This window comes from Chionomys nivalis, chromosome 4, assembly GCF_950005125.1.
Source record: "Chionomys nivalis chromosome 4, mChiNiv1.1, whole genome shotgun sequence".
Lineage (NCBI taxonomy): Eukaryota > Metazoa > Chordata > Mammalia > Rodentia > Cricetidae > Chionomys > Chionomys nivalis.
Genome location: NC_080089.1, coordinates 35,233,843 through 35,246,922, shown reverse-complemented (window position 1 = coordinate 35,246,922; position 13,080 = coordinate 35,233,843). Strand labels below are relative to the sequence as shown.

General features: G+C 39.1%; 1 protein-coding gene across 1 annotated transcript; it reads right to left on the bottom strand.

Annotated features, from left to right (window-relative positions):
- Positions 1-9,611: 9,611 nt before the first annotated feature.
- Positions 9,612-11,018, bottom strand: LOC130873975 (prostate and testis expressed protein 14-like). The gene is made up of 3 exons (XM_057769042.1): positions 10,958-11,018; positions 10,178-10,291; positions 9,612-9,736 (listed from the first exon to the last, which is right to left on the bottom strand). Exons 1-3 carry the CDS (start codon positions 11,016-11,018, stop codon positions 9,612-9,614), a joined length of 300 nt encoding a protein of 99 aa, XP_057625025.1.
- Between the last annotated feature and the right edge of the window lie 2,062 nt (positions 11,019-13,080).

The following is a 13,080-nucleotide window of genomic DNA, read 5'->3' as shown; positions in this document are numbered from 1 at the left end:
ATCTATGTTGATTGAAAGCTTTGCTGGGTAAAGTAGTCTAGGCTGGCATCCATGCTCTCTTGGTGACTGCATAATGCTGGATCAGGACTATCTGGCTTTATCGTTTCTGCTGAGAAGTCAAGTGTAATTCTAATAGGACTGACTTTATATCTTACTTGGCCTTTTTCCTTTGCAGCTCTTAATATTTTTTCTTTATTCTGTATGTTTAGAGTTTTGATTATTATGGAATGAGGTGACTTTCTTTTGGTCTTGTCTATCTGGTGTTTTTTGTATTTTCATAGACATGTCCATGTTTAAGTTGGGAAAATTTTCTTCTATGATTTTGCTGAGAATTTTTTCTATGTCTTCAAGATGGACTTCTCTCTCTTCAATTCCTATTCTTTTTACACGAAGTCTTTTCATTGTGTCCCATATTTTCTGGATATTTCATGTTAAGAATGTGTTGGATTTAGCATTTTCTTTGACTGATGAATCTATTTTTTTCTATTGTGTCTTCAACTCTTGAGATTCTCTGTTCCACCTATTGTATTCTATTGTTCATGCTTGTATCTGTAGTTTTGGATGGCTTACTGAGATTTTACATTTCCAAATTTCTCTCAGTTTAGCTTTTTTTGTGGCCTTTATTTCAGTTTTCTAGTCTTGATCTGTTTCTTTTACTTGTTTGATTGTTTTTTTTTTTAGTTTTCATGATGAAACAATACCAAATTTTTTATGAGGCTACAGCTACCCTGATACTCAAACCACACAAAGATACATCTAAGAAAGAGAATTATAGACCAATTTTACTCAGGAGTATTATGCAAAAATACTTAATAATATACTGTCAAGCCAAATCCAAAAATACACTAAAAAACCATCCACCATTCAAGTTGGCTTCATCCCAGAGATGCAGAAATGGTTCAACATATGAAAATCTGTCAATATAATCTACCATATAAACAAACTGAAAGACAAAACCACATGATCATCTCATTAGATTCTGAAAAAGAGTGACACTGGGCCTGGTCTGAGCATTTGAAACCTCCAAGACCACCCCTAGTGACATACATCCTCAATGGCCACACTAACTCCAACAAGGTCACACCTCCTAATAGTGCTCTTCTCTTTGAGCCTATAAGGGCCATTTGGCAGGGGCATAGAGTTTATTTAGTGGGTATTGGGAAGGATGTAAATTAAAGGAATTATGGGGGAGAGAGAAAGAGAGATAGGGAAGAAAGAAGGGGAAGAGAGAAAGGAGGGGCTGCCTCTTGAGAAGGAAAATGGACAAAGAGAGCATGAGAGCAATTTTTATCCAAACCACTATACCTTGGGACTTTTTTGTCTGACAACTCAATTAGATGTAACCCATTCCCAGTACTGGAAGTTTTAGTTGGTGATGAGAGATGTACAGTTGGTGCTTTGTCTCCCCCATTATTTAATAATTTCATTTAGCTAATGTTCACATATGTATATATTATGGGAAGTTTCTACTGTATTAGGTTTCCATGTGACCCCTCAAATGACCCTTAGCTTTATCTGTCACTCCCAGAATCCCCTCCCTGACCAACACTTCGCTCCTTGCCTTGTTTGGTCCTCACATTCCATAACTATTTATTCTGTTGCAGGTTCCTAGGGAGAGCCATCCCTGCTCCCTAGTCTTCAACACTTTTAAATAGGTCATTTGCCATTTGTGTTTCTTCCTTTCTTTCCTCCTCTTTCTCCTCCTTCTTTTTGCATACTATCTATTCGTTTCCATTACCCATTTGTTGATTGGTAGATTTATTTCCTTGGTATTTAATTTGTCATTTGTGGGTGTTAGATATGATTCTTTAGACATGTGCACTCCATTTGAAATACCCACAAATATCAGGAAATTACTAAACGGCCATGGGAGTGGGAAACTTCAAGGGAATAAAGTTATAGGTCAGTGGTATCAAGGGTAAAGAGAACAATGGTACAGATAGGGTTAAATGGGGAGGAGGATAGAAGGGTAGGGTAGAGGATAAATGTGGAAAGGGATAAATAAATAATGTTATATTTGTATTATTTTTCACTACATTCATTGTGCATCAGACTGTCTGTTTTGCTGTTTGTGTGAGTGTGTGTGTGTGTGTGTGTGTGTGTGTCCTGCAATGCTCAGCAATGTGAAGGTCAGAGAAGAACTTGTATAAACCCATTTTCTCCTTCTATGATGTGAGTTCCAGGAGCTTAACTCAGGTCATCAGGCTTAGTCACAAACAACTTTATTCACAAATCCCCTAATCATATGATTATAAACTTGAGGAGAGATAACATGACACAGGCTGTGAGTGCATTGACCAATAAATCTGAGTATTAAATTCAGTCTTCAAAACCAACAGGGCAGAAGGAGATTCCTGATTCCTGTAGGTTTACCTTGCAACAACTCTCAATTTGATTATTTCCTGTAGTGAGGAGCAGCGGGCTGTGTTTCTGCCTCCCGGCTTGTGGCCGCTTGGCTAGCTTATGCCCCAAAAATAACAACACACAAATTGTATTCATTTAAACATGTACAAGGAGCTGCAGGCAGGCCTACTTTTTGTCCCACTAGGCTCATTCTACAATTTCCTGTCATCTAGTTCTCCTGGGTGAGTTTGTTTCTTTTTGTTCTAGAGTTTTCAGGTTTTCTGTTAACTCACTAGTGTGTGATTTCTTTCAGCTTCTTTACGTAGGCATTTAGTGCTATGAACTTCCTCTTAACACTGCTTTCATTGCATCCCATAAGTTTTGGTATGTTGTATAGTCATTCTCATTGAATTTTAGGGAGCCTTTAATTTCTTTCTGCATTTCTTCCTTCACCCAGGTGATTCAGTTGAGCATTGCTCAGTTTCCATGAATTTGTTGAATTTCTGCAATTAGTGTTGTTGTTGAATTCTGACTTTAACCATGATGGTCTGATAAGACACAGGGACTTTTTCCATTTTAAAAAAATATTTGTTGATAAGAGGGCGACTGATTTTTTGGAGTTGATCTTGTATCCTGCCACATTACTAAAGGCGTTTATCAGCTGTAGGAGTTCTTTGGTGGAGTTTTTGGGGTCGCTCATGTACTCTATCATATCATCTGCAAATAATGCAAGTTTAACTTCTTCCTTTCCAATTTGAATCCCCTTTATCCCCTTATGTTGTCTTATTGCTATTGCTAAAACTTCGAGAACTATATTGAAGAGGTATGGAGAGAGTGGACAGCCTTGGCGTGTTCCTGATTTTAGTGGGATGGCTTTAAGTTTCTCTCCATTTAATTTGATATTAGCTGCTGGCTTGCTGTATATAGCTTTAATTAAATTTAGGTATGACCCTTGTATCCCTAATCTCTCCAAGACTTTTATCATAAAGGGATGTTGAATTTTGTCAAATGCTTTTTCAGCATCTAATGAAACGATCATATGGTTTTTTTCTTTCAGTTTATTTATATGATGGATTACATTGATAGATTTGTGTATGTTAAACCAGCCCTGCATCTCTGGTATGAAGCCTACTTGATCATAATGGATAATTTTTCTAATGTGTTCTTGGATTCGGTTTGCCAGAATTTTGTTGAGGATTTTTGCGTCGATGTTCATGAGTGAGATTGGCCTGTAATTCTCTTTCTTGGTTGGGTCTTTGTGTGGTTTTGGTATCAGAGTTACCGTAGCTTCATAAAAGGAATTTGGCAATGACTCTTCTGTTTCTATATTGTGAAATACATTAAGGAGTATAGGTATTAGGTCTTCTTGGAAGTTCTGGTAGAATTCCGCATTGAAACCATCTGGTCCTGGACTTTTTCTGGAAGGGAGGTTTTTGATAACAGCTTCTAATTCTTCACGACTAACAGGTCTATTTAGGTTGTTCACCTGGTCCTGGTTTAACTTTGGTATATGGTATTTATCTAAAAAAGTGTCCATTTCTTTTACATTTTCCAGTTTTGTGGTATACAGGCTTTTGTAGTAAGATCTAATGATTCTCTGAATTTCCTGTGTCTGTGGTTATGTCCCCCTTTTCATTTCTGATTTTATTAATTTGCAAATTCTCTCTCTGCCGTTTGATTAGTTTGGATAGGGGTTTATCAATCTTGTTGATTTTCTCGAGGAACCAGCTTTTTGATTCATTGATTCTTTCAATTGTTTTCTGTGTTTCTATTTTGTTGATTTCAGCCCTCAGTTTGATTATTTCCAGTCTTCTACCCCTTCTAGGTGAGTCTGCTTCTTTTTTTCTAGAGCTTTCAGGTGGGCTGTTAAGTTTCCAATGTGTGCTTTCTCTGTTTTCTTTAAGTGGGCAGTTAGTACTATGAACTTTCCTCTCAGGACTGCTTCATAGTGTCCCATAGGTTTGAGTATGTTGTTTCTTTATTTTCATTGTCTTCAAGGAAGACTTTAATTTCTTTCTTTATTTCTTCCTTAATCCAGGTATGGTTCAGTAGTTGACTATTCAGTTTCCATGAGTTTGTAGGCTTTCTGGGGGTAGCATTGTTGCTAAATTCTAGCTTTAATCCATGGTGATCTGATAAGATACAGGTGGTTATTAATATTTTTTTGTAACTGTGGATGTTTGCTTTGTTACCGAGTATGTGGTCGATTTTTGAAAAGGTTCCATGAGCTGCAGAGAAGAAAGTATATTCTTTCCTATTTGGGTGGAATATTCTATAGATGTCTGTTAAGTCCATTTGATTCATTACCTCCATTAATTCTCTTATTTCTCTGTTAGGTTTCTGTCTACTTGACCTGTCCATTGTTGAGAGAGGAGTATTAAAGTCTCCTACTATTAATGTGTGCGGTTTGATGGCTGCCTTGAGTTTTAACAATGTTTCTTTTACGTACGTGGGTGCTTTTATATTAGGGGCATAGATATTCAGGATTGAGACTTCATCCTGATGAATTGTTCCTGTTATGAGTAGAAAATGTCCCTCTCCATCTCTTCTGATTGATTTAAGTTTGAAGTCAACTTTGTTAGAAATTAGTATGGCCACACCTGCTTGTTTCTTAGGTCCATTTACTTGATAAGCCTTATCCCAACCCTTTACTCTGAGTAGGTGCCTGTCTTTGTGGTTGAGGTGTGTTTCTTGTAAACAGCAGAATGTTGGATCCTGTTTTCGTATCCAATCTCTTAGTCTGTGCCTTTTTATAGGTGAGTTGAGTCCATTGACATTAAGTGATATTAATGACCAGTGGTTGTTAACTCCGGTCACTTTTTTAGTAGTAGATTTTGTGTGTTTCCCTTCTTTGAGTTGCGCTGGTAAAGGGTCTCTAGATGTCGGAGTTATTGTGGTCATTGTTGGACTCCTTGATTAGTGATTTTCCTTCTATTACTTTCTGTAAGGCTGGATTTGTGGCTACGTATTGTTTAAATTTGTTTTTATCCTGGAAAATTTTGTTTTCTCCATTTATAGTGAACGAAAGCTTGGCTGGGTATAGTAGTCTGGGCTTGCATCCATGGTCTCTTAGTTTCTGCAGTACATCTATCCAGGACCTTCTGGCTTTCATGGTTTCCATAGAGAAGTCAGGTGTAAGTCTGATAGGTTTACCTTTATAAGTAACTTGGCCTTTTTCCTTTGCTGCTCTTAGTATTCTTTCTTTATTCTGTATGCTTTGTGTTTTGATTATTATATGGCGAGAGGATGTTTTTTTTTTTTTTGATCCAGCCTATTCGGTGTTCTGTATGCTTCTTGAACCTTCATATGGATTTTTTTTTCTCCATCATTGTTGATTTAAAGCTTTGCTGGGTAAAGTAGTCTAGGCTGGCATCCATGGTCTCTTAGTGACTGCATAATGCTGGACCAGGATTTCTGGCTTTATCGTTTCTGTTGAGAAGTCAAGTGTAATTCTAATAGGACTGACTTTATATCTTACTTGGCCTTTTTCCTTTGCAGCTCTTAATATTCTTTCTTTATTCTGTATGTTTAGAGTTTTGATTATTATGGAATGAGGGGACTTTCTTTTGGTCTACTCTATTTGGTGTTCAATAATTTTTTTTGTATCTTCATTGACATGTCCTTCTTTAGGTAGGGACATTTTTCTTCTACGATTTGTTGAGAATGTTTTCTATGTTGTCAAGATGGACTTCTCTTTCTTCAATTCCTATTCTCTTTACGCTGAGTCTTCTCATTGTGTCCCATATTTTCTGAATATTTCATGTTAAGAATATGTTGGAATTAGCATTTTCTTTGACTGATGAAGCTATTTTTTCTATTGTGTCTTCAACTCTTGAGATTTTTTTCTTTCACCTATTGTATTCTGTTGTTTATGCTTGTATCTGTAGTTCTAGATGTAGGCTTACTGAGATTTTTTATTTCCATATATCCCTCAGTATAGGTTTTTTTATGGCCTTTATTTCAGTTTTTTAGTCTTGATCTGTTTCTTTCACTTGTTTGATTGCTTTTTTTTTTAGTTTCCATAATGAAACATTACCAAACTCTTTTTATGAGGCTACAGCTACCTTGATACTCAAACCACACAATGATACAACTAAGAAAGAGAATTATAGACCAATCTTACTCAGGAGTATTAATGCAAAAATACTTAACAAAATACTGGCAAGCCAAATCCAAGAATAAACTAAAAAACCATCCACCACATTCAAGTTGGCTTCATTCCAGAGATGCAGAAATGGTTCAACATATGAAAATCTGTCAATATAATCTACCATATAAACAAACTGAAAGACAAAACCACATGATCATCTCATTAGATTCTGAAAAAGAGTGACACTGGGCCTGGCTTGAGCATTTGAAACTTCCAAGTCTATCCCCAGTGACATATTTCCTCAATGGCCACACCAACTCCAACAAGGTCACACCTCCTAATAGTGCTCTTCTCTATGAGCCTGTAAGGGCCGTTTGGCGGGGCATAGAGTGTATTTAGTGGGTATTGGGAAGGGTGTAAAGTTAAAGGAATTATGGGGGAGAGAGAAAATAAGAGAGAGAAGAAAGAAAGGGAAGGGAGAAAGGAGAGGCTGCCTCTTGAGAAGGAAAATGGACAAAGAGAGCATGAGAGCAATTTTTATCCAAACCACTATACCATGGGACTCCTTTGTCTAACAACTCAATTAGATGCACCCCATTCCCAGTACTGGAAGCTTTAGTTGGTGATGAGAGATGTACAGCTGGTGCTTTGTCTCCCCCATTTTTTAATAATTTCATTTAGCTAATGTTAACATATGTATATATTATGGGAAGTTTCTACTGTATTAGGTTTCCTAGTGACCCCTCAAATGTCCCTTAGCTTTATCTGTCACTCCCAGAATCCCCTCCTTGTCCAACACTTCCCTCCTTGTCCTTGTTTGGTCCTCACATTCCATAACTATTTATTCTATTGCAGGTTCCCAGGGAGAGCCATCCCTGCTCCCTAGTCTTCAACACTTTTAAATAGGTTATTGGCCATTTGTGTTTCTTCCTTTCTTTCCTCCTCTTTCTCTTTCTTCTTTTTGCATACTATTTATTTGTGTCCGTTACTCATTTGTTGATTGGTAGATTTTTTCCTTGGTATTTAATTTGTCATTTGTGTGTATTAGCTCTGATTCTTTAGACATGTGCACTCCATTTGAAATACCCACAAATATCAGGAAATTACTAAAGGGCCATGGGGGAGGGAGACTTCAAGGGAAGAAAGTTATAGTGCAGTTGTATAAAGGGTTAAAGAGAACAATCGTACAGAAAAGGTTAAATGGGGAGGAGGATGGAAGGGTAGGGTAGAGGATGGAATGTGAAAAGGGATAAATAATGTTATATTTGTATTATTTTTCACTGCATTCTTTGTGTACCAGACTGTCTGTCTCTCTCTCTCTCTCTCTCTCTCTCTCTCTCTCTCTCTCTCTCTCTCTCTCTCTCTCTCTCTGTGTGTGTGTGTGTGTGTGTATGTGTGTGTCCTGCAATGGTCAGCAATGTGGAGGTCAGAGAAGAACTTGTATAAACAAATTTTCTCCTTTTATGATGTGGGTCCCAGGAACTGAACTAGGTCATCAAGCTTAGTAACCAACAGCTTTATTCACAAGTCCCCTAATCATATGATTATAAACTTGAGGAGAGATAACATGACACAGGGTTTTACTGCATTGACCAATAAATCTGAGCAATTATATTCAGTCTTCAAAACCAACAGCGCAAAAGGAGAGTCCTGACTCCTGTAGGTTCACCTTGCAACTACACAGTGTGTCATGGTATGTCAAGACAGAAACATGCAAAAAAACCAAAAAATAAATAACACAAATATTTTATAATTGAAAGTAATCTAGACAACAATATAGAATTAACAAATTAGAATTTAAAGGCACACAAGAATGACAGCATATCCAATATAATACAGTAAGATACATTTAGACTAGGAAAGACATTTAAGGCACATGATGGAAAGAAAAAGGCACAGGGTTCAAGACAAGGTCAGCAACAGAATACTTGTTCCCATGGTCCAGAGCCAGGATTCAATGAACAGCACTGAAAAACATGTTTAGAATGACTTATAATATTTGCAAGTATATAAATAATCATACATAAACACATGCAAATGCACATCATAACTTACTAATGATGTTTAAACTTTGAAATATATGCCTGAACAGGTAAAGAAGCTGTGTCTTACAGGGTGAGATGGGATTACTAGCCTTTTTTCTTCACACAGTACTTTCTGTGATTTCTAAGGTTAGTATGCAGTGTGCTAGAAAAATAAAAAAATAAAGGTGCAAATACCATCAACTTCAAATTTATGTCATTTACTAGGAATTAAGCTAAACTGGGCCATCGTTCCGTGCATACACAAACTAGATCTGGATGCTGTGGTGTTGAAGTGACTATAGCCCATGTGATGGTTTAATCTTAACTGTGAACTTGTCTGTATCAAGGATATCTAAGAGATTCCTCAAACACTACTCTGGGTGTGTCGGTCACATTTCTAGACATGGTTAGGATATGAAGTCTCTGACCTAATTAATCTATTGAAGCAATAAATACATTCAGATTTTGGGTACATTATAAAATAGTTACAGGCTGAAATAGAGAAAGCAAGGACTGGGGACTTGGAGGGTGTATCCTGTCCTGGTCCCTACCTACTCTGCTCAGCTATGAATGCTCCACGCATGATGTGAATAGCTCTGGTCCTATACATCCTGTCGATCATGATGAAAATTTCTAAAATAATGAACTAAACTTATCATTGCTCCATTATATTGTTTTACTCAGGTCACAGCAGTGAGAAACCAGATCGCATATGTCTTCCATTCAGTGAATAAGAATGGAGTGAGATACTGGAAGTTTTGTCTGCTAGAACCTTGGCAGAAGAGGCGCCACCAACCTGAAGGTTCACAAAGGGATGTGAGTTCTGTAATATTCACTAATATTAAACTGTTGATAAAAATAAAGGTGACGTGAATAGGGGAAATTTGGCAAAGATCAGTTAGTGATGGAAGGATGGATGAAGAAAAAGAAGTAAAAATAATCTGAAAGGCAGAAGCAGTTGGGAGATGGGGAGTAGAGAACATTGCTCTATTCCCAACTGAACTGTTGACCCATCAACAGCTGATGCTGATCCAGGTAGGTGTCAGGGCTTGGGCAGTACAGGGAATAGATGGTTCAAGGTCATGAGCCTTGAGAGCACAGGGAAGGAATAAGGACTCACCTATAGCAGAACTGAGCAAGAAAATGCCCAGCCTCTAAAACTCATTACACAATGATTGGTCGTTGCAACATGTAAAGTCCAGTGTGAGGTCATGATGGGTGAAAGTCTTATTTAAGCAATTAGAAGAACAATCCTGCTGCCCAAACAGGATATCATGACCTGTGCAAGAAAAATAACAATGGTCAGCCCTACATATTTGTAAAATCAGAGTCTCAGAAAATGAGGAGAATCAGGCTTCCTGGTGAAAAGTATGCCAGCAACACTGAGGTGATTATAGTTATCATCTATCAATCTATAATCTAGCTTGCAGGCATGCCTTCCATTCCCAAATTATTTACTGGAATTTTTCAGTTCAAATCCTCACACCCCTGAATATGTTTTCTAAAAAGCTATAAGGGTCACTAAGAGACCCCACTCAAAAAAGTATCTTCATCTGGCAAAAAGGTAGACAATAGTACCAAATGGAAAGAGGCCTTCTTCTGAATTTACACAGAAACACAGCCTTCCACAGTCTCTGCTTTTTCCTCAGGAGTGTAAAGAGGGCTCATTCATGCCTGAGCAGCAAACATGGTCCCACAAGATCTCCCATTCTTGACATACCTTTAGACACTACCATTATGCCACATTCCTGGCCTTCTTTAGCCTCACACGTGCTTTCTCCTTTCTCACATTCTCCATCGGAGTTTAGCCTGTCACACTGCAAGCATGTCAGAGCTGAAAAGACAAAACCAAATATAAGAGGTTCATTCGGAGCACCCCATCAAGCATCAGGCAGGAACTAAGCCTATTGCTAGCATCAATGAAGAAGAAACAATCAAAGGAAAGAGCTGGATGTAGGAGGAACTGACCTCTAAAGAGTAGCCCACGACCTTAGACCCTAGGAAGGATTTGAGAAGAGCCAAGTTTCTCCACTTCAAATATTGTAAATGGACTGGGTTGTGAGGAAGAAGATCAAAGCTCTGGTGTAGGGAGCTTGAGTCTACCTCCTATGAGCTGACAAGTGTTCAGATCACTTTCTTATCTCCATCCTGTCCTAAACCTTCCTTACATCATTTCCAATATAATTTTAGGCCTATACACAGGTAAGTTGGAGGAAATGAGAATGCTTGTTTGCTAAGAACAAAGAGGTAACCAAACAACCAGGAGAAAGGACACCAGGAGCAGAGGCACGACAGAGAGGAGGAGGAATAGGAGAAGCCCATACTGTGTAAAACAGAGGGAAGGGAAGGATGGAGAGGTGAGGAAATGGAGCCAAAGACTGTGGGGTCCATGTATAAAAGTAGTCAGGTCTTATATCTTATTCCTGACCTCGCAAACCCAATGCCCTTCCACGGATGTCTGCCAACCAGAGATGGCCCCTCCCATCTGCCAGAATCTCACCTTGCAGGAAGCCCACCACTAGGGAGAGGCCCAGCAGGAGCAGGAGGAAGTGCTTCCCCATGGCAGTGGGATCCCAGGTTAAGAGAGCAGCAGAGAACAGGACAGGGCACTCAAGACTCAGCCTCAACAGTGCATGCTTATATATGAGGTCAGGCTAGAAGAGAAGCCAATGGGATCCCACCCAGTGGCCTGAGCAGATAGCCTGGGGGAGGCATAGATCCTATGTGCTTCACTATGCCTGCTCACTTCCACACCCCTGGGTTGTGATTCAACTACTTCTGGATTCTTGTCTGCATATTTATTTCACTAACTTTCAAATGGGAATTAATTAGTTGTGGTATCAAAGGAATCTTTAACTGGGTGGTTGAGGAGTCTAGAGGGAGCTACACATACTAGGCTATGTCACTCCACATAGAAGGAAACTGTTACCTTTAGCTTCTACATCCAGATTTTAAATTCCCTGACCCTTTTTGAGTGGAATATAATTAATTGCTCAATAAATCACTGCAACCCAAATTGCAGATTGGGGTTCATCTTCCATGCAGACTGTAATAATCTTCCGGGGGTTCAGATAGAAAGACAAGAAAAACTATAGAGTCATGGAAGGGAAGCATTATAGGAAAACAGGCTTTTGTTCTGAGTCTGGCTTCCCTATCCCACTGGTGGAGTCAGGAAACAAAAAACACCACTGATGAAGTCACAAGTACACAGAGACCATGTGTGATTTCCAAAACCCTGCCAACCAGGTTCATAGACAAAAGTCATCTGTGCTTACCCAGCACCATAAGGATGGGTAACTTTGTTGGAAGGCTTCACTGATCAGAGGTCACAGTCTATCATGGTTTGGCAGCTTTTTACAATCTCAAAGCCATCAGGACACCCTTCCCACTCCCAGTGAAACTTCCTGCTCTTTACCTGCCCTAATCTGGAGAACATCTGTGGGCCCCTGGAGGACTGACCGTATCTTCAAGCTGTCTTTAAGCCCAGATTCCTGATTTATCTCTAGGGTGACCCGAGGCACCATTTCCTGCTAGAAGCCACCCCAGCTACACATGTGGTATATAAGACTTATCCTAGGAGCTTTGATATAAGGCCCCACTGCCACATACAAAGTCTGTGATAGGAGCGTACCACTTAATGAGAATTAGGGTTTGTCTCCCGGCTCCCCAATCCTATATGCTTCCTATACTCTGGAATAAAGCTGGGCTGATCCACTGATCTCTTGGAGGTCTGTCTCAGTCAGACCCACAGACACCAGAACCCTGTTACCCAATTCTGTTTACTCCACCCTTTTGGATCAATGCACCAATGATCTGGAGAAAGAATCAGAACCAAATAACTTTGAGTTTGCTGCCTTTTCCTCATTCCCAAGTTGGAGCTGCCACAATTGTTCATACACCCATTGTAAAGACAGTGAAGACAGTGTGTCAACTCTCTGACAGAATAGTCCTTCAAACCTAGACCTCCTTTCTGCAGACATGGTGCACATGTGTCCTCCTCAATGACACTTGGTATTTCAAGGCCACTTCTTTTTGGAGAAGTAGACGAAAATCTCCCCAAAGTCAGACAGTATCAAACTATTCTGGGCTTAAAGCAAAATTTGATCTAGATATTTTGATAGCTATTACTGGTTATTGACTTGACTATATCTAGAAATAACTAAATAACAAGAGAGTGCGTACACCTTTGAGGAATTTTTCTTAATTAAATCATTTGAAGTGGGAAGGCCTGATTTTAATCCTGATATTTTGAGGTGGGAAGTTTCATCTTCAGTCTTGGCTTCCTTTTCTGGGACAACCTATATAAAGGAAGTAGAAGAAGGAAGCCATTGCTGTTTGCCTGATTGCCCTCACTCTCACTGGTAAGTCCGTTCCTTCACTGGCACTAGAGCCGCCTCCTTTCGGAATCCAGAGTAAACTGAAGACCAGCTGGGACATCTAGCATCTTGGACTGATAACTACTGGATCCTTAGGCCCTCCATTAGTAGACAGTGTTAATTGTGACTGCCCTTTTGTTTTTAGACCACCCCGATCTGAGTAATCACACAGAAACTATATGAGTTACAACACTGTTTGGTCACCAACTTAGGTGTATTCCTAGTTAATGCTTAGATCTTCAATTAA